This window comes from Lepidochelys kempii, chromosome 1 (assembly GCF_965140285.1).
Source record: "Lepidochelys kempii isolate rLepKem1 chromosome 1, rLepKem1.hap1, whole genome shotgun sequence".
NCBI lineage: Eukaryota > Metazoa > Chordata > Testudines > Cheloniidae > Lepidochelys > Lepidochelys kempii.
The window spans coordinates 251,770,372-251,792,688 of NC_136380.1; the positions used below are offsets into that span (position 1 = coordinate 251,770,372).

General features: G+C 37.0%; 1 protein-coding gene and 1 long non-coding RNA gene across 2 annotated transcripts in view; one reads left to right on the forward strand and one right to left on the reverse strand.

The window, feature by feature from the left end:
• The window catches only part of LOC140902904 (uncharacterized), an 86,881-nt gene that overhangs the window by 37,113 nt on the left and 27,451 nt on the right, over window positions 1-22,317 (forward strand). Inside the window, exon 2 of the long non-coding RNA XR_012156136.1 lies at window positions 17,253-17,335. This is a non-coding gene — a long non-coding RNA (uncharacterized LOC140902904). The remainder of the gene's footprint in view (window positions 1-17,252; window positions 17,336-22,317) is intronic.
• Window positions 8,838-22,317, reverse strand: part of IGF1 (insulin like growth factor 1) — a 77,269-nt gene continuing 63,789 nt past the window's right edge. Inside the window, exon 4 of the mRNA XM_073323488.2 lies at window positions 8,838-8,897. Coding sequence (XP_073179589.1) covers window positions 8,838-8,897 — 60 coding nt within the window. The remainder of the gene's footprint in view (window positions 8,898-22,317) is intronic.

Consider the following 22,317-nt stretch of genomic DNA (forward strand, 5'->3'; position numbering starts at 1 on the left):
AGAAGTGTCATTAATGCACGAGAAATGTGTAGTGGAAATATAGATTGTTATGGAGGTTGCAATCCAAAGTTGATTCAATAAAATCCAAATGCAAAACGGGTAAACCCCCCAATGTTTCTGTAAGAAGTGGATTATAAGACAAATGAAGGGCATTAAAAATGCAAAGAGATGGAGGAAAATTGGGAGAACAGTACAAATATGCAGTACAAAGTAAAAACTTAGTAGCTAAAGCTAGGAAGGGCAATAAGAAATGACAAGTGGCAAATTGAAGAAAATATCCCAAATAAAAATAAGGGACCAACTTCAGTTATTGTGTAAGTGGATGCAACTCCACTGAAGTCAATGAATTTGGTCCAAGAGATTTTTCAAATAAGTACACAATAAATAAAGGATAGAAGAATGTTTGGCCTGCTTACAACTGAGAACAGAGAACCTATGCTAAGGGTAAGGAAACAGCAGAGTACTAAACTAGATTCTATTCCCTAAATATAAAAAAATCTACTGGTCAAGATTTTAAAAAGTGATTCTAGTGATTGTTGGGTGCATCAGTTTTTGGGTATCCAACTTCAGACACTTAAAGGGGCCTGATTTTTAAAGGGTAGGTCCTCAGCACCTTCTGAAAACCGTGCTCCTTTAATTGTGACTGGTTGGGCTCCCAAAGTCAGAGTCACTTTTGAAAATTTCAGTCCACTCTTCATAAAGAAAATCAAGAGTTGTTTTTGGGGAACAGCAGGACAGAGGTTTAATATTGACCATCTATATTCCTAAAAAGACAGTGTGCATTTTATTAAAAAAAACTTCAGTACACATCAGATGAAGAGGGTGGAAATTTAAGTGATGGATTCATTTCCCAAAACAATCCAATCTCTTTTTTTCAGTGAGCTAAGGGAGTCTGTCTCTCTCCATCCTCTCCCCTGGGTCCAGTCAGTATTTGTCTTTTCTGTACTCTCTGGTTCTCTGAAGAAGAGCTTTATGGATCTAGAAAGCATGTCTCTTTCACCAACAGAAGTTGGTCCAATAAAAGATATTACTTCACCCATCTTGTGATTCTCTCTAGGCACTCCTATTCTTCTCAAAGATATAGTCTCCTAGGAAAAATCCTCCCCTGTGAGGAGGACCGGCACAAGACCTGTGCTCCACTTTAGTTCCACTTAAAACTGCAAAATAGGGACTTCAGTGGCGCAGACGTCCTTGTGCAGACTGTCTACATGGATGTGACTTTCGCTGTATCTTGTTTCACTTATTGAGATGCATTGTTCATAGAAGATAAATCACTGTTGCTGGGGGGAAAGAGTACCATAAAACCATCCTCACTCTTCTATGTTATATTCATTCAGAATGTATTTACAAGATGTATAATAAAAGACACTATATGAAAGGATGCAATAGGAATCTAAAATTATAAGGGCTTAAACAGAAATGAATTTAGTAATTTGTGACTGAGGCTATTCTTTCATCAACTATTGTACTACAAAAAATAAACACAAGAAAATATACAGGTGAATAAAGTTTCTCCTGACAGATAAAACTGTCCAACTTCTCACATAATATTTGATTTTAAAGTATTTTTAACATTGTGCCCTTCTGCTTTCTGAGCCTCCTCCTTTCCTATTGTCCTCTTTCTCTCTTACATAAGTGCTTTCTGAATAAGTATCTCCTCAAGGAGCAATTGATTGTGAATTGACTTTCTACTCAGCTGTGTCCCAAAACCCATTTTGAGGTTAGGGCAATGACTGAATTAAGATTGCTTTCCCTTACACCAGTATCTAGACCTGGGTCATCAAGAAAAACTTTTTAATCAAAACTGCTATAGATGATTCAATGACCTGCATCCCAGATATTGGGCTCTTTAAGAAAGGAGTTTGCCACTATACCTGTGATCTAACTGAGCTATTAGTAACTTTGTAGTGTTTTGTAAATCTTTTGTCTGTGTTGTTTTTTTTTTACTGTGTTAACGTGGCTTGACATACAATACATATACTGACAATTGTTCATATAAGATCTGAAACATATTGCAAAATATTTAATGCATTAACCTTACACATGTAGTTATCTTAGTTTCTCAGTTCAAATTATGAACAAAATTGTGGTTCAGATCACAAAACCCACACAATTGGTCGTGTCTCTGGCATCTGCATAATGTGCTCAGAGTTACAGGATGAGTGTGTGTTTATTATCCCTGGATCAACATTTTTGAAACAACAGTTTCAATACATTTCCTAAGTATTATGTTAACATGTAATGTTTAAAATTGTTTTTGTTCTATGAAAATTTGTATAGAAATGTAAGTTGGTGTAAAGGAACGATACTACATTAGGGTCAGCATAGGTAAGTACCCACAAACTTCTGGATGACTGCAAAATAAGTCCATCTGCCAGTAACCATGAAGATAATCTCCCTACATCAAACCATATCTCAGCACTAAAACCTAATTTTCTACAGTGTTGGTGGATGTTCCTGTATATAGTTTAGATCAGAGTCTAAACTAGTTTTTTTTCCAGAAAAATCATATATCATTATTGTGTGTGTATATATAATATATATATAATGTGGGTGAGAGAGAGAGGAAGGTTGTTCAATACACAGTTATTAACCATTATCCTTTATTAGACCTCACAGAGGTGTAAACTATACATACAAATACATTAGAAAGATACCCTCTTACAGTAATGCTTCACATTTTGGACCTGATACCAAGAGGGTTGCAAATATTTCAGTACATTCTACAAACCAAAGGGTGCATTAGCCTTTATGTATACAGAATGACAGAGCCCTTTACTGAAATCAAAGTGGATAAAAGTGAAAATCAGTCAGCTAGCTTTTTCAACCTTTGGACCTACCATAATGCATATAAAAGCCTTTAGAAGCATGGATACACTATTATTTATGGAACAATGTTTACTGATTTAGACAGTTTGTAGAGAGAGGGGAAGAAAATGGCTAAAATGGCATTACATGAACTGCAAATTAGCAAGAATCCTTGATTAGCTTTTATATTTGTACATATTAAAAGCTCCTTTCCTTGGACTTGATGTTTGTTACTAGAAAGCCTGTCAGTGCTAAATGGGGAGAATAGTGCAACAAATGACATTGTTGAGGTATTTGGGGGGGTTCTGCAACACGATGTTACATACACAGTATGAAATATTACTTGTCATCAAGTAGTGACATCACATTGTGTGTAAGCACAGGATAATAAAAAAGAATGAATCCAGTTAGAGGTTTAGTAGGAAGTTTACGGGGTTGAAAGTGAACATATAACACTCATCACTGTTGGGTTATAATGATTTGTATTGTTAAAACTAGCATTATTCAGTAGTGATAATCAGAAATTCAAGTGTCCACATTCATGCCTGCATCATGTAAACCCAGGCTTATTCAGGAAATCAATTAAAGTCTAACAATGAATAAAGACAGATCAGTTAATATTTATCTATGGAAAAAGTGGCATCACAATCATTCTTGGATCTTTTGCTGCACTCCCATATATTTCAATTGTACAAGTTCTTCATAAATCAAAGTATACATTGTTTTCATTCACTGAGCGATATTAGGTAGCTTGCATATTTCTATTTTACGCAAACTCCTCACTTAGTGGAAATAATGCTCAATTAAAACATAATTCATCTAGAATACTTATATCTATGTTAATCTGAAGGATTAATTTATTACAGTAAAGTACCAAATCATTAAGGATAAAATTCACCCCTGTGTACTTAGCCAGCATGAGGTTTACAGTGCCACTTAAATCCACAAAAAAGTTCATAAGTGATGTGTGGGCCCCTATATTGGGCCTTTGCACAAGGTGGAATTATATCCTGTAATAGCAAAGTGTGATTAATAAATTAAAGGTAATGGAACACTTATTTACATCTGAAAACTCATCAGTATAATATCCCATTATCAAATATAAATTTGATGCAACAAATCAGCTCTAATTATAGTTTTCTGGATACAATTTTTCTTTAATTCAAGAGTATATTAAACATTACATTCATTTTAAAGTGTTACCAAGATAGAAATTCTTTCAATTCTGCATTTGTTTTGTTCTGATTGCGGGGCAGGAGGGTAATAAGATTGTATTATTGAATTAGAATAAAAGACACTGAGTTTTATTGTATTTTATCAACTATTCTTAACCAAAGCAAAGTGTGAAATCACATGACTCTCTGTCTTAACTGGATTGTTACTGTGTATTTGTTAGAAAGAGCTTTCAATCAAATGCTATGTAGAGGTTTTACATAGATGCAGATTTTTACAAGTATGTTTAGTGTATGCTTCAGGGAAAGAGTGGGTAGCAGCGGAAATATCATATTAGTGATTATCATGAAATGTATGAGCCAAATTGGTAAACAAAATCAGATTAAAGAATAGACATAGATTAGAATTGGTTTTAAAAAAAAAAGTCCTTTCCACTTTTTCAGTATTTGTCTGTGTGACTGGAAGGTCTGAAGTCTTAGAGAACTATTAAGTCCATTTATAAAGCTTATTTAGTTGACATAGGCATAATTCAGATGACAATAAATGACCAAGATCCAAACTCTCCCCAGTTTATAACACCCTTTGTTCCTATGTCAAAAAGGAGACCTTAACAATTTTTGTAAAAAAGGTATGTAATGAAGGATGAAATGAAAGAAAACACTTAGGCCAATATTTTTCAAATTGGGTGCCTAAAGTTAGGGTCTTAAATCCATACTTAGGCACCAAAATAGGTTTTCCTGATTTTTTTTCAATAGAGTCTGTAAATTCACAACATTTTTGAAAATCTGGCCATCTATTTAGAGGCCTAAATATGGATGTTGGATCTATCTTTAGCCACTGATATTTTAAAATCTTGTCCTGAAGTTGGAAGAAACATGGAAGAAATTCATGAGAAAATGTGAAAGAAGCAGAGAAGAAAAATTTAATATGTTATAGGTCAAATTTCACTGCAGATTTTTTAAAAAAGCACAATATACACCCTTTATGCAACCAGTATGAGACTTCCTAATGTAATGTAAGCATTAGGGAGGTCCTTGTTTTTGTCTCTGTCAGACTGATATCTATACTGTACTATATGTAATCAAGTTTCAGATATTATAATTTCCTTCATGTAAAAATCAAACAAAAGATGTGTATATATCGGGTATTGTGTTGGACATTGATCATCCTGTAAAATATTACAATGCTGTGACAAGCAAAACGTGTAGTGTAGGATTAAAATGAACAAAAAATTGCATTTATGATTTTTTCTCTTTCAAGACAGAACTTTGATCCATTTGCTTTACTTTATGCTATTTCCACAGGTAAAATGGATAATTTGTGAAGAGTCTTGCCAAGGCAGATTTAGACTTTTTGTCAATTTGTGAAAAAAATCCTTTAAAAAAACAAAACAGTGATGCAAAGGCATTTTAGCTAGATTTGCCATTTGAAAAAATAACAATGGAAAAGTCTGTTTGAGTGAAACTTTGGCATCTTTAAGATTTGTTTGAATTGAAGAAGTGTTCCTAAAAGAGTAACCAGCTGTATAGGTTGAGTCCCAAATAAATTATCACAATTCCTTTTCAGTCTAAAAATAACTTTAAAATAATTTTAAATAGATGGATTATAACTTCATCAGAACATAAGTATTCTAGCCTATAGGTTCAAAGAATCTCTATTTGGGTTTAACTTACTAACTCTCATTCAAAAAATAATAAAACAATGAACTGTCATTTTTTTGCACATTAAGTTGTCCATAGTGACCGTATAAAGTTAAAAAAAAATTCACAGACTATTAGCCATATCTTTCAACTCTTTCTCACAACTCAGAATTGCTTAGTATTAGAAGATAACCTGTTTTTCATTGGCAATGCTTTTTCTTCATTTCCCAGCATGATCAGAGACATACTTTGCATTACTTTCTGTACAAGCAAAAACCTTATTGTATGGCTTGAGGATAATAGTGAAGGATGGAGGGCTAGGCAGGAGAAATAGGGAGTTCCAGATTAATCATTCCCCTGAATTAGAACCTGGACTATATTGTGTCACTGACTATAAGCAGAACCCACCACTGATTTCAATGATATGGGACCTTCCATTGACTTCAGTGGGCTTTGAATCAGACTCATGGTCTCATGACTTTAAATGCTTTCCTTCATCTGTAATACCCACTTGGAATAAAATGTTGATAATTGTATTGTGCTTGAAAGCCCTTACCCTGGCCCAATCCCTATAATTTAGCAGATTTCTTCATGACTTTTTTGTGATTAAAAAATTGAAAAGTTATGGCTAGACATTTCTATTTCAATAAGCTTATCTATATAATTGTCATTTTCATACTTTAAAAAAATATTTATATGCTTTCTTTTATATTTTAGTCAAGTACTTTCTTAAACAAAACAATAGCACCACTTCGGCATTGTTGGCCAAATCGGTAAAAGGTAACTCAAATTGCTACATGTTCTTTTCTGAACTTGAGTTGTAATGCATTTGCTTGTTGAAACCGAGGGTCATTGAGCCATTGTACTTGGCATACCAGAGGCTTCATGCATGCATTCATACATGCCAACCATCAACAGAAAGGGCAATCTGAACATGGCTACTGCTTATGGATAAAATTCACTCCTGCCTAAGGCCCATACAAGGCCTATGGACCACAAGCCTTACAGACACACCTAGGCTGCATGTTCTCTTGGGCAGGGACCATCTTTTTTATTACATTTGTGAGCTAGTACCGTACAATATGACTCTGTTCTCTGATTGTGGTTCCTATTTATGCCATAATGTAAATAATAATAATAATAAGCCTTGTTCAGGCCCTCCTCACAGGTGTGAATTTCACTCTATATGTACAATTTTCCAGCTGTGCAGAGAATTTATTTGTGCTATCCTTTCAAAACGGTTAATGGTTAGTGCTAATTATGATTGAATGTGGGCTCAAATCTTGCAACCATTGAAGTAAATAGCAAAAAACATATTGATTTCAATATGTAAAAGATTGAGCTCTTTTTGCACTGCTTGTTAGTCAACAGTCAGGTTTAACTCTCTCTTTTCTTTTAAACTTCAGTGAAAGTCTATATAGTAATTAAGTCTTATTTTTGTATCAAATTTTAGAAGGTCAGGATATTTCCTGAAATTTAGTAATTTAAATTTAACACTTTAAAATTTACTAAGGGGTGGAGAGCGCAAAGCTGTCCAGATGCAGGGAGTAGAGCTATGTTGCACATCTTGAAGGGGTGTAGCGTTGTGTGTGCTCCTCCCCATAGTAGGTCATTCTGGTGCTCCCTCTGCAACAGTGTTGGTTCCACAATACCCTTTGTTTCAGAGCTGTTTTAGCCTTGAATCAGAGAGTCACATATGAAGGTTCTGTGAAATGGCAGCGATTAGAAACATACAATCTTATTCCTCCATCAGCAGGGTATCTGGGTGTATAAACGGTACAAAGTTACAGTCTAAAGAACTGCTCTGTCCACTTCTCCTTGCAGATTGTTTTTTCTGTTGTTTGTAACTGATGATCAGGTTAGCTTTTCTGATTTACAAAGGGATGCTGCAGTGTAATTAACACTCGATTTAGTCACATAGGGATGTGGGAAGAAATAAGAGTATGATTAACCCCCGTTATAAGAGCAGAATACTAATGTTTCTTAAGGATTTAGGGCCTGATCCTACCTATTGAAGACTGTTGAAGTTTTTCTATTTACTTCAGTGGGCCTGTGTGTATATGTCTGTGTTCAGAATTACTGTAACTGTATTCGTGTGTTACTATAAATACTAGAATCCAAATCTCAAAAACGAAACTACTAGAACTTCACATCGTTATTTTCTTTTGAAGGTGAGAAACAATTTTGAAATAAGAATCTAAAGCACTGAGTCTTTTAAAAAAATATACTTGTGTTTTTTTGACCTACTTTCTTTTATTTCATCTTTGGCTTAGTTTTCTATCTTTACTTTTACCTTTTACAGTTTTGGCCAGACCCTTTCATATAACAGATTACAAAATAGCACCATTGTACTATAAAAGAGAATTTTACATACTGTTTGATATATGTGTATTATTGATATGCTAAATTTTACATATTGCATTATATGGTGGAAAAAAAGTTATTTATACCATTGCAAAACAATTTGTTACCTGAAACAATCAATGATGGTCTAATAGCCTACATATGCTTTAACTGCTTCTAACAATCATTTGCCTCACAAGTTGCAACTATTTGCATGTTAGCAAGATGTGGAAAAATAAAGCTTTGTCTTAAATGTATTTAACCCATATGCTGTCAAAATGCCACAGATGGAATAAATGGATGTCTAAAAGTTGTGTTACTTTACTGCTGCTGCTACTGGGAATATCAGACTGTGCAAATATGAAAGGGGTAGACAAACAAAGTTATCAGACACTGTAAAACAAACAGCCTGTTCTTGTATAGAAGTGCAAAAAAAAAAAAAAAAAAAGACCAAACAAAACAAACCCCCAACTCTACGCCAAGGCTGATGAATGACTCCAGCGGCCAGGGTTCATAGGTTAATTTAGTGCAATTGGATCCATCAAAGGCCCATAAATTTGCAGGCTTTTGAGGGGCACAGGATTTTAAGAGTTTTCATGCAGGACATTTATAACAGGTTAATACTCAAGCAGCATTGTACCAACCTCAGAACATTTTTAGCACTGGGTTGGTTTATAACATTCTGCTCTCTAAAGACTTGATGTTGGAATGTTTACTTGCATTGTTTATTGGGAGAATGCCCACTGGTTGAGATTTCATCAAGCTCATTAAACTATAGTTTTTAAGTCTTCCAATGTTTAACAAATAATTTATTTACAGTGAAGTGTCCTGCAGATGGCACATTCATTCTTCATTCTTGTGGATGGCATTTTCTTACATTCTGTAGTTCCTGTTTCCTGTGTTCCCTCTACTTGTATTCTTCAAATGCACTTCCTGAAAGTTTAAAAAAATATATTTTAATGAGTTTTTAATCTGAGATATGGTTATATGAATAACTTGGGTGGGTGGAATTAGGATTAGGAATCATTAACTCCTCCATTCATATCCCTGGTTCTGACAGTGATGCTGTCTGCGGCCTTGGGCAAGTCAATCATGCAAAATCTACCTTGTAGATGTTTGTGGCAATTAATGAAGGTTTGTAAAACAACTGGAAGATGTAACTCCCTAGAGCCTGTGCAGTAGTGCATACTCAAAGGCTGATGGTTTCCAGACATGTTTTCTGTCCACCAATACAGATATGAAGATGCAGATATCCTAAGTGCGGGTGGTATTAAAGTTCTAACACCAAAACATACAGCACTGGGTCCTGCAGTCCCTTTGCACCCAGAACTCCCAGTGCTCCTGGCATCACCAGAAAGAAAATTACATCCAGTTATTTATCTGATTTGATCTGTAATCCTGCTCCAATACTCCTGTACCTTTCAACAGTCTCACCAGATAAAAGTTAGCAATCAAGGGATACTCCAATGATTAGTTCAATGAAATACCTACTCCCCTTTACCAGATATTACTTCTTAATGTCACTAATAAATAGTTGCCTCATATACCTTGAACACATGGGTAGATACATTTAAATATGATCTGGATCCACTATAACTTCAGGTCTCATTTGCAGCTTCCTTGTGGAGCCTGATCTATAGATTATAGATTGATTATATTGATTACTTAAGGATGACCATTTAACACTGAGGGTTGATAGGTTCTTGTCCCAAGATCAGGCCCAGTATTATTCAAATTATTATATAGTTGGGAACCCCAATGTACACAGCTGCAACACTCACACTATAGGAACTCCTCTATATTTACAAATAGTTTATTAATACATTCAGCACAGTCACAAACACCCCAACTCAGTAAGGTACATAGCAATGCTACAGAATGTATATCTGCACATCCATATACTCACACCATCCCTTGTAGAACAACCTGAAATGTTAGCCATCATCTTTCTCATCACCATCACCTTCTTCATCATCATCAGTGGCTATCATTCTGGCAACTCCCAAAGATTACGTCTCTTTCTCCTACTGTCCATAGGCTGGGATGCCCCTTTTATAATATGTTGTACTGATGCCACTATGTCTGATGTTTGTTTAGTAGGGATTTCCCCCCTTTTTCTTATTTGTATATTCTCACTATACTAATGATGCAGTTTTCTTCTCCTATCGGGTGGTGTTATCAGTTATCTCAACTTCTTATAATATACATCAATTCATTACCATGGCCCTCTTGTGGTTCGGTATCTGCTGATGTAGCTCATGTACCTGTTATGTATGTCAAGTCATTGTTATGACGTTCTTTTGATTGGACTCATGTTTCTGTGGTTGGAAATTCCTCTTAAACATTCTATTTTCAGCTCCCCAATACTTGAGGTTTTCCGTTGGGCTGTATATCTGTTCAAAGTTTATCTGTTCAAAGTTCAATGGCCTCAGGCCTTATGATAACTTGCAGAAGCTAATGTTTTTCAGGATACAGGCCTGTAGGTTCCTTGCATTACTGCTGAATATAATAAAAGAAGAATATAATGCAAAACAGTGAATATAATAAAAGTAAGCTGGCCCAATGTACTATACTTGATTTTGCCTCTCCCAGGCTTGGCAAAATAACTTTCCCTACCTGTCTCTAATTTTTCCCAAATGACTTCTCCTCACATACACTCACCCCAGATGAACCCTTTGGTTTTCACTGATTCATGTTGCATTTATGCTGCTGGCCCCATATCTTAAAGATTCCAAGGATCCTACCCTAATCCACCCTGATGACAACAACAAATGGGGAAAGGATAAATTATTTGTATCTTCAGCCTTACAACTTCTGCTATGGCAATGGCTTAAAATACCAGCATGATCATTGTTGCTCCAGGATATGTTCCGCCTCTAAGAAGAATTTACTAAGAGATGGGGAAGGGACAAGTTATTTCACACAATAATTTTTTCCTTAAGTCAAGTATTCCAAAAATTTTCCAAGTATATTATCTATAAACTAGAAAGTAGCACAAATGACTGTTCTTGATCTACAGCCGTATTGCATGGTAGAGGAAATGGCTTCCAGAAACTATTAGACTGATAATGAACCATGCAGTTTCCTAATGAGCAGATATATCTTCTCCACTGTTGTTGTACTTTGAATTTATGATAGCTTAGTCATCAAAGCAAAACATAGATTCTGATGGGCCGGGGTAAAATCATGTTTCAGTACTGAGATATGGCCAAATGAGACATTGCTTATTATCCTGTCATAGCACATGGAATTAGGTTTGAATCTGAGAAACGGTGGAGTTGCTCCTCTGTTCTGGTCATGGCCTCAGCATTTTCATCCCTGCTGCTAGACAGAGGAGGCACTGGTGGCGGTGGCAGCCGCAGTGCATGCCAAAAAAAAAAAAGGACTCTGCCCCAAGTAGCCCATTTCCTACTAACATGAACAGCTGAGACCATTCAAAACTAACTGGAATGTCTGGTTAGTGTTTGGATCATCTCCCAAGGTCTCACATCTGGCCTCTTCATGCAGACAATGACAGCAATAGAGTAAAAGTATGCGGGGAGCTTGGTCTAGCTCGCATCTGCTGGTTCACACATGTTGGTTTTAATTCGATCATGCAGGGTTTTCTCAACAGCGCATGACCTATCCCAATCACGTTATGCGGAGTCATGCAATGTGTGCCCCCACTTTAACTGATCTCCAAAAGCCTAAGTTGCTCTGTCCCAAATTCAGCTAAAAAGCCCCCTTGCATTTCTGCATCTCGCTGAATAGATAACAAACAGATGGAATCTAATTCACCGTATTCTTGATGAGAAATCGGTAATCATTAAATACAACATTATATAAAATAAACTGGGGCTGATCATCCAGCCAGAGTGCCATTCTTTATCATTTTTTTATGGATCTTGGAACACTCTGATGTATAAGAATGAAATTCTTAAACTGAACAAATAATACAACAAATTATCCCCAAAACATCCAAAAATGAACAAAGTGAAGAAAAATAAAGACCCTAGTATAGTCCTGATCCAAAGTGCTTTGAAAGTCAACGGGAGCCTTTCCAATGATTTTAATAGGCTTTGAATGAGGCACTTGGTCACTTATGCTGACATTAAAATCCGGAAACATATATTTTTTTAAATGGCTTTTTTCTTTTTCAACTATTTGAGAATCTGTTAGCAATTATTAAATACAGAAAGCATTAGCTATGGTCTTGTTCAGATGCTGGGTTCTGGGATAGACCTCTCCTTAGTTGCCATAACAGACAGAGATAAGGACTACAGGCAATTTTTAACCGACAAAGCGAAGTAGCCATGCTTTTGCAAAATGCCAAATGCCTGGTTTACCTGCACAGAACCAGCAGAGAGTGCACATTGGCGCCAAGCCTTCCTTTACACCTGTACAACTCTAATTAAGACAATCAGGCTGCGGAGGCATGAGAACAGAAATTGAGCTTATCTTCTTCAGCTCTGACTTCTTTCACAGAAAGACCAGCCAACCTTTGGAAAATGACTATCTCCATGATCTGAAGGGTCATTTAACTGAAACTGGCAAAGAGGATTAGGAAGCATGCAGTGGTTTTCTTAAGCTTTCACGGTGGACATTCAAACCTAACATTGGCATAAAAAGACCTCTCTGCTTTACTGGTAATAATAATAAAAAGTCCAATGTTTGTAGTTTACAGCCACTATATCTTAGTTACGAACCCTCTGGAGTCTATTTTGAAAAGCTTTTTAGCTTTGTGGGCAATGTGGTCAGCGACAAAATAACTAGACTGAAAAGTCTTAAAGAAAACAGCCCAAATTCTGTTCTCTGTTACACCTACTGCTTCCCATTGACTTCAGTGGTGTGGCATGAGTCCAAGAGGCGGTAGGATTCATGTCATTGTGCATATTTTGGCCTATGAATATATATATATATATGAATTGTTAATTGCCAATCACCAGAGATGCTGCTAATCATTCAGAAATAAGAACTAAATCAGTCTCCACTTTTCCTCTTCTAATGATGTTTTCTTAATATAAAAATATTAACTTCCACAATTTTTTGTTGTCGAAAAGTCTACTTAGGGCCAAAAGTATAGATACAATCTTTCTGAGATGACCAAATATCTGAATTTGTTAAAGATCAGCTATGCTACTTGTACCTGGATGTTACTATATGGGGGGTAGGGAAAATAAGGCCCTACAATAAAAGAAAGGGGGAATTAGATCATGAGTTGTCCCCTTCTCTGGCCCTTTTGCTAGAGGGTGAGCGGATGGTCTGGTAGTGAGTCTTTGTCTTCCCCTCTAGCCCTGATGTCTTTCAGAGAGATAAGGTTGGCCTGTTAACTCCAGAATTTGCACAGTACATGGGGTCTAAAACAAGATTTTATTTTCTTGTCCTTAAGGTTGGCTGTGACATCCTTACAAGAGTGGCCAATCATGCATTCCCAGAATACTGGACATTCCAGGAACAGTGTGGGCCTTCCCCTGCCAGTATGGCCTTGAATGCATGGTGCATATAAGGTCATGCCACACAGAGAACACCCTTGTGGAGAGTACTCTACCCCCACCAGTGTGACCTTGCATGCTGGCTGGGGCAGAACAGTGCACTTTTCAAAATGGCGTTCCCCCCTCCCCCAATCCCTGATACCAGACAAAACTGCATCCGGTTTTGTCTCAGTACTGGACAGGCGACAAACCATTTAAAAACAGGACTGTCCATATTAAAAACCAGATGAATCGCCTGCCTAATCCTTACATGTACAATGGTGATGGTGCCTTTTAATCTTAAGTCAACAGGTCTTTTTGTGCCCACTGTGGTAACCACAGCACTTTGATGTAGGAAAAGCCATAGCCTTCCCTATATCTTTGATTTATGTACAGGCTGTTGTGGTAATCTCTCTACCTCTTTGCCTGGACTGAAATTAATTTCCTTTGAGAGTGCTGGCCTGTAATTTTTCCAAATAACTGTCAAAACCCAAAACTCAATTTAGAGATAAATTGACTAAGTTTTTGTTGGCAGAAGAGAAAAAAAAATCAGAAAAATAAAAATGTACGTGCTTAACACAGGATGTACAGCCCACTATATCTAGAACTATAAACTTAAATTCCATAGGAAAGCTGAGGAAAGCAACAATGTTACCTCATGGCCTAAATAATGGAGAGCTGCTCCCACAGTTTTATACTGCAATCTTAGATATTTTATACATGTTCTCCGAAAATCAGATTTCTACCTGAAAACCAGTTTAGTAATTGGTGTAATTCAGAGTTTGGTATGAAGGTGTTACAAAGTATAGTGTACTTTGTACTTAAAACATCGCTTTGCTAATTGTAAAAATATAGTGATGTCTTTTTTTCTTGGTATTAGGCACATTAGCATATGATTAGGTTATGTCCTCTGTAGTAATTTGTTTGCTTCTTTACATGGATAACTACATTCACCTTAGCTGGGATTTAGGTATAAAAACTTTTCATCACACAAAGACTTTCAATTTTAGACAACGTCTTATCGTTTAATGATTCTGGCTAGATAAATAAACACTTTTTTTTAAAACAGACTTCAGTTAACTGGCCTATTGTATTGCTAAGAAATCTAGGTAATATCTTCCTGCAGAGTATTCCAATAACATACAAATGAACAAGCACTTTTAGCTACTTTGGATAAGCATAGTTGAGTAAAATAATGAAATCCAAATAAATTTAGGTACGATTAAAATTAGACAGCTATGTCACAATACATACTCAGTGTTTAGGGATATTAGTACCTAAAACTCCATTGGACCATACAGATTGAATCAGAGGTCTATCTCATTAACAATAAACTGTGACCATATGTGGGACTGCCCTTAAACTCAGTGAATGTTCGAAGACTTGGGTTGAAATTCAGTCCTGGACAGAGTGCCAACACAAAGGCTGTTCGTAACCTTTAAGTTCTATTTTGAGGAGTTAAGTGGGATATAAGTGGTGCATAAGTTGTGTGCTGACCCTCTGCATAGGGGTGAAATTCATCCTTAATGAATTTGTATATATTTGGTGAAACCATGGCCCCACAGATGTCAATGGCAAAATTCCTATTTACTGCAATGGAGCCGGGATTTTACGCATGAAATTACTGCAAATCCTAAACATATAAAGTATGTTTTGAAAATATTTTTTCAATCTTCCCAGAATGCAACATAATAAAACTTTAGTTTTGAAATATTAAATAGACTGTATGTGCTGCAAAAATATAATGATATGTATTCAAAGACTAAAAATTCATTTAAAACTAGTATCTTAAAAACATAGAGTAATACTGATTTTTAAAAAATGGATTAAACATGTTAGTTTAAAATGCATAGTCTAGAAATGGGCGGATACTGAAACATCCATCAAATCTCTAACCTGTCAAAAGAGGACACCATTAAGTCCATAGGATTTTTAGTATAATTACATCTGCTTTAAATACAACTGTTTTAAAAGTAGATTCTGTGTAATTTATTGAATTTAGAGGGTTTTAAGACCCAGCTTGACAAAGCCTTGGCTGGGATGATTTAGTTTGTGTTCGTCCTGTTTTGAGCTGGGGATTGGACTAGATGACCTCCTGAGGTCTCTTCCAACCCTAATATTCTATGAGACTATGAATTCCAATGTATATTTGAGCATATAACTTTTCTTATGAAATTGCAGTATTCTTTTCCCAAAGGTACTTGGGAGCTCACGATTTATATCTTGAAATAATTTATTGAGCAATAGTATGTCATCAAATTGTCCTATGTGTATTTTACATTGCAGTTGCAGCCAGTTGGATCAAATTCTGCTCACAGTTACATTGGTGTAAATCTGGTTTAGCTCCACTGGCATTTTTGTAATTCACTCGCAACTTCGGAATTTTTCATGTGTGGCTTGGAAAACTTTGCAATAAAACATACACCGTTTAACAGTTTAACTGTCATCTAAGGAATCAATGCAGTTGTCTGTGGAACCTAATCTGTTATAGCAAGGGGAAAAATTGCTGCTGTCTGGTACTGGTAAAAACATATGTAGTACTGATAATTGTTTCTTGCTAATTTACATGCAACCAAATAAGGTAGAATAGAGGAAAATTACTGGTGAATATTATTATTCTGCATTGATTATTTCAAGTTAAGATAGCTGTAAATGTGTGATTTTATGTTTGCAGTCTTATATGTGCTTTATTTAGAATAAATATTTAGTTGATCACCACAACATAAAGGCCCCAGGAAAAGATGTGGGTTTGAGTGTTACTGAAATTAAACTCAGCATATGTTGAAAAAAATTAATAACACCTAACTTGCTTGAGAGAGGTTGGAAAATGGTTTTTGACATGGGACATTTTACAGCACTGATTTTACAGATTAGCCTGTGTCGCTTCCCGCAGCTCCCGTTGGCCGGGAATGGGGAACCATTGCCACTGGGAGCTGTGGGCGGCTGTGCCTGTGGACAGTCAATGTAAACAAACTCTCCTGCAGCCCACCAGCGGATTACCCTGATGGGCCATGTGCGGGCCGCAGGTTGCCCACCACTGGATTAGCTTGTTCAATGAAAAGCTGGAGTTGGTGAGGATTTTTTGGTTGGCCCTGACCCTGCACACACTTACACACATGCTTAACTTTACACATTGAAATAGTCCAATTAAATTCTATGTTTCAAGTGAAATGTTTGCAGGATTGGGATTGTCATGGCTGGGTCATGGTCAGCCAGACCTAGTAGTCGGAGCCAGAGTCTGCAGTCACAGGACAGGAGCCAAGAGTCAACTGGGTGGGGACACTGGAAGATCAGAACCACGAATTGGGGACCAGTCAGGCCAAGTCAGGATATTGGGGCCTGGAGGTTAGGAACTGCAAGTCAGATGCCTGGAGTCAAGCCAGGTTGGAATGCCAGTAGACTAAGGGAAGGAAAAGTAGGTAGTAGGTAGCAGGAAGCACAAGGCACACAGTCCAGAGCAGGATGGAGGCCAGTTGTTCATACAGCTTCCTGTTCCTGCTGCTGGCTTAAATAGGGCCAGCGAGCCAATCAGGTTCTTTGGGACTCTGCCAGTTGGACCTCATGGATGGAGCCGGCTTCATTGGTCTCAGGTAAGTTATTGCCAGCAGGCTGCTAGGTGGAGGGATGGAGTGTGGCTGCTCCCATGAACCTTGTGGGCCCAGGTTGGAGACCTATAGGTCATGACAAGGCTCTTGTTTTGTAATAATACTAGAGTGACCTACAAAAGGCAAAGTATTAAATTCCAGTAACTTCACCAATATCTTCACAAGTCACTTTAAAAAAAGGCAATTACATCACCTAAAACCATTTCACTTTTTTTATTGCATTTCTCTTTCAGGCTCAGGCCAGCTTCCACTATGCTGAGATCAGAGTGATCGGCGCACCCTACAGGAGAATGGAGACAGCTTGTAGATGGTAAATGTAAGTTATTTATTTATTTTATGGGAAGGCGTAATGATCTATACTCTTATGGTCACCACTTTTACAAGACTATGATAAATTTTGTACACCGTATGCCTTATTGAGGTATAGTTTGAAAATTGTAATCTGTTGAACATTATTGTCCTGGTAAAATATATGATCAACATTGTATGTAATGTTATAAATTTCTACAGTATAATGTTGCTGTAACATGTTCCAGAGTTAGACAGGCAGGCTGAAACCAGTTTTTCCGAGACAAAAACACACTAGCACCCCAGACAGGTGTTAGAGGGCCATCACCTATTTAAATGGCCATCCTCCAGCTGGGGGAAAGGAGAGATGTAAACAAGAAATTTACATTTAATCACATGGACAATTCAAACCTCACGTCTGCAACGGACTGTGTGTCACCATGACTCAACAGGGAAGTTTCTAGCATTAGCAATTGAGTTATAAAGGGGGAGGAAAACATCTGACTACACCTTTCCTCCTCTCATCTCTCTGTTCATGACATCATCAATGCTCAAAGAACTGAGCTAAAGGGGGAGTGGTCCCAGGCTGGAAGGAGACCCAGCCTGTGAATTTTACAGTAGTGTATGATGAGACAAAACCTTTGCTTTTAAGGCCACTTAGTTTGTTAAGTTAGATTATTAGCTTGTGTGTTACTCTTTAATTTTCTTTTGTAACCAATCCTGACTTTTATGCATCAATGTTTAAAATCTCTCTTTCTGTAGTTAATAAAATTATCTTATTGTTTTATTTTAACCAGTGTGTTTGGATTAGCGTGTATGGAAGGCTCCATTTGGGATAACAAGGCTGGTGCACATATCATTTTCCTTTCATGAAATGACAGACTTTCTATGGGCTTACATTGTTCAGAGGTGTGCTGGACAGTACAAGATGCACATTTCTGGGGGAACAAGGCTGGGACTAAGAATTTTCGGGTGTTACTCTGTAGTTTAATTCATTAGTGACTGGTCAGAGACTCATGTATTTATCTGGGAGTGAATTTGCATGCTGGAGGCTGTGTGAACAGGCCAGTACTGGATGTTCTGACTGCAAAGCAATGTAACAGGCACCTCAGGCTAGACAATTAAGAGGACACAGCTGTTTCATGGTCCAGATTGTATCCTGAGGAATGTCACAGAAGGCTGATGATTTTCTTTCACAGATCACTTTCAATGGAAGAATACTTTTCAGCACAAGACTGTGTAAATGGTACCTAACTTTCAGCCCAGATTTGAGTAGTTTCTGACTAGTCAAAATACTTCGGTCTAGCCACAATGGTTATCTCAGGCTATGACTCTAGAACAAGCTATTGGCTTTTTCAACTATGACTATTTAAACTCTTGGTGCTGGCTGGACTGAAAATTCCATTATAGAATTAGCGCATTTTTAAATTAGAAGTGCAACAGTGTTCTCACCTTCAGCAAAGCCTGTGAATTTTGCCAGTTGAGCTTGGAAGTAAAAATTTTTGATATGTCGCTAGAAACAATTGTAGTTTTGTATTGGAGAAAACCATTTTTCATGATTTAAAAAAAAAAAAAAAAGCATTTCCTGTCCACAAATAGTCCTTTCTGCCCAGAGGAAAAACAACAACCTCCAGTTGGCTGCCCTTGTATGCTGGGACCCCCAAAAAAAATTAGTATCTTGGGACCGGGGACAGCCTTATCTTTCTTGTTAAGTAGGGCATTAAGGCCCAGATCCTTAAAGGTATTTCTGAGCTTAACTCCCACTGAAATGAATGGGAGTTAGGTGCCTAAATACTCTTGAGGCTCTGAATCTAACTCCCTGGTTAGCGAGTGAGTATAGGGGTTCCTTTGGCATCCTTTCAGGTGGCTGCCTGCGAACAGGTTACTTCCCAAGGTTTCCACACTGAGGACCGATAGAAGCTATGTGTCATTGTAGTTTGCAATCTCCCCTAACTACCCATATCCTGAAATCTTGCTGGAAGGATACCATATAAGACTGCACTTGCTCAATATGAAGTTTATTGTTGGCCTGCAGCCCCACCAGTTCACCTTTCTGCACCGATCACTTTATCAGATTATTTCCCCCCAATGCTAGCAATTGTGCATGTTTGGCGTAGTAGTTGGCTATGCTGGGAGAGGGCCATTTAGCAGAGCAGTGAAAGGGGGTGATGAGAGGTTGGCATTCTTAGGAGGGCAGACTTACAGTTGCAGTGTGTGGTCAGTAGTGTGCAGTAGTTGTAACAATATTTTTTAAAAGAGATACCCATCATTGATGAAAAGTAGGACTGCTAAAGAAAAATATGAGCCAAAACCCAAATTCAAAGTCTTCCTGTCAGAAATTTATGAAAAGAAACCAAATAAAAACTACATAGAAAATTCAAAGGGAATAAAAACTAACCACGTGTGAAATTTCACTTTCATTGGCCATCAAGTTTTAGAGCAAAACAAAAAATTATGCTCCATTTTACAACTCACTTCTAACTGTAGAAGTGTCTCCATAACAGGAACTCCCTATATCACATAGGTATTGTGAGGCTTAAATTTGTTGACACTGTAGCTGTGAAGTGCTTTGAGAGCTCAGGGAGAAAAGCATTGCAGAAGTGCAAATTATTGATTTAGTTCTGGGACCTGCAGGCCTATGAGATGTGGCTCTCACATAGTTTTTCCTCCAGAGAAGAAGGAGCACACATGTGAAACTTCTGTTTCTGAGAAGCAAATATTTATTTTCAGAAGATTCCCCAAGCTCAAAATCTGCATTAACCTCTCATAATGGGAAATCAAATTGAGACTTATTCTATTTCTGTGTTATAAAACTCAAATTGCCTTTTGCTGTACTATGGTAGTCTCCTGAATTTGATTTCTGTTGTTCCTCATGCTACATCTTTTTATGCAAAACCTGTATGTAAAGTATCAGCCTGTTACCTTCTATCTGATGAACATACTGGGTCAAATTCCTCCTGAAGTCAATGGGGCTGAATGGGTGTAATTGGGTGTAAAATTTATCTCATTGACTTATTAATAGTTTTTACTGTAACAGAAAAACTCAAACTTCTCAGAAGACACTCATCAAATCATAGGAAGCCATGACTGAAATATAGCTTATTCATAAATAAATATGCTATTCCAATCTTACTTATATTTGTGAATTGGCTCATCACATTAGGGTCACTGAAATAACACAGTGAATGTTTAAAAGATTTTCCAATGACCTTATCAGCAGGCTATTATAGGGGTTCTAAAGACCTCCAGAACACCTGCTTTCATGGGCAAGAATAATCACTGTTATATTTGTATTGGCTTAGAGTCATGTTATGATGATGATGATGACCTACTTCTAGTAACTTAATTTCATTCTGTGGAGCTCTATTACAGAAGGATTGAAACATTTAGGCATAGTCCAGAATTGCCAGACTTTGCTCAGACATGCAGGGATAGAGAAGTTGATCCCTTCCTCAGAAAGAAAAGTAGTCTCCTTCCCAAAAGTGCTTATGCTGGCTTTGATTTTCAATGACGTTCAGATATTTTACTGGACTTCAGAGTCTCATTACTCCCCTAACCTCAGTACTTGTTGCTTAATAGTACACTCCTATGTTGGCCAGCATGTTGGCACCAGCTACATAAGAAATCTTCAACAGTGTCTTTATGGTAGGTGGGTAAACATGGGGTCAAATCCTCAAATTCCTACTCAGTTTTTGTTTAGGCAAGTCCCTCTTTGACTTCAATGGGAGATATGCTTGAATAAGGATTGTCAGCCCCAAGGTCCCATTTTTTCAAGCTATTCTGCACAGGAGGATCTTGGTACCCACACAGAGGCCCACTGAAGAGAGTGGGGCTCTGTACAGACACAGGATCTGCTTGCAAGATTAGGGCATAAGCAAGAACTTCAGGATCTGACCCAGAGGGCCTGCTTCAAAGCCCACTGAAGTCATTGGAAAAACTCCCATTGGCTTCAGTGGGCTTTGGAGCAGGCTTGTGTTTAGGAACTATGCAATGGATATTCTAAAGCAGACAAAAAAATTGTGCACAACCCCAATTTTTTTTCCCATTTAACATAATTAATTTCATACATTAAAATGAGAGTGCCAGATCTACTCCATGGGTTAGCCATCAGCTAAATATATTCATAATATGGCATGCATTAGAGGAAAAGACCTGAACCTTATTAGTCTATTAACCTTGCCTTCCCCAATGGACACTTCCAAAGTTGATTGCAAAAGCTGTGAAATTTATTAAATTTGAAAATGTACCTATTACAAAAATTGATTGCTTGCCATGTTTTCTGTTGTTTCATCTGTATGCTACATAAAATGTGAAGGTCTGTGAGCTTGTATTTATTAATTTTTTATTTCAAAGTGAATTTATGTTCATGAAAAGTCCTGTATTGACAGCCCTAGAGACTGAAGTCCCGGAAGCTGCATGAGCTTTGAAATATCCTACATCTCTATTTATTTTGGCATTCTGGCTTTGCATTTGTAAGAGCTTGAATTCATGCTCCAATTAAATTTTCCCTAGGTACCATAGTTTTGGAAAAGCTATTCCATGCAAGGAACAATAAAAACACATATTACATTAATTTAAGTGGTTCATAAATATGGTGTTTCTCAAACACTAACTCCATCACCTATAAAAGCCATTATATAGTATAACTGTCCTTTTTATTGAAATAAATTTAAAACTTGCTTTTCAGTTATAACATCTAGATGCACATTATTTCTACAAGTTCCTGAGTTAGTTAATTCATCCTCCTTTACAAAGTCTGCAGTATATTAATTGCATTTTGAACTCTCTTGCCTATGCGCTGTAGGAGAATCCACTGTTAAAATATTCTCTCATGCTTATTTTCATTTCATGGCAGCGGTTAACATAGATGAATAGAGGATTCAGGGAGGAAGAAGCTCACCAATTTTGGTGGCTGTCATCAGGCAGAGGAAAGTTTGTCTCATCAAACTTTATATAAAGCATTCTTCTAAAAATGTTCCATTTGTCTTTGTTTTGCTTTCTTTTTGCATT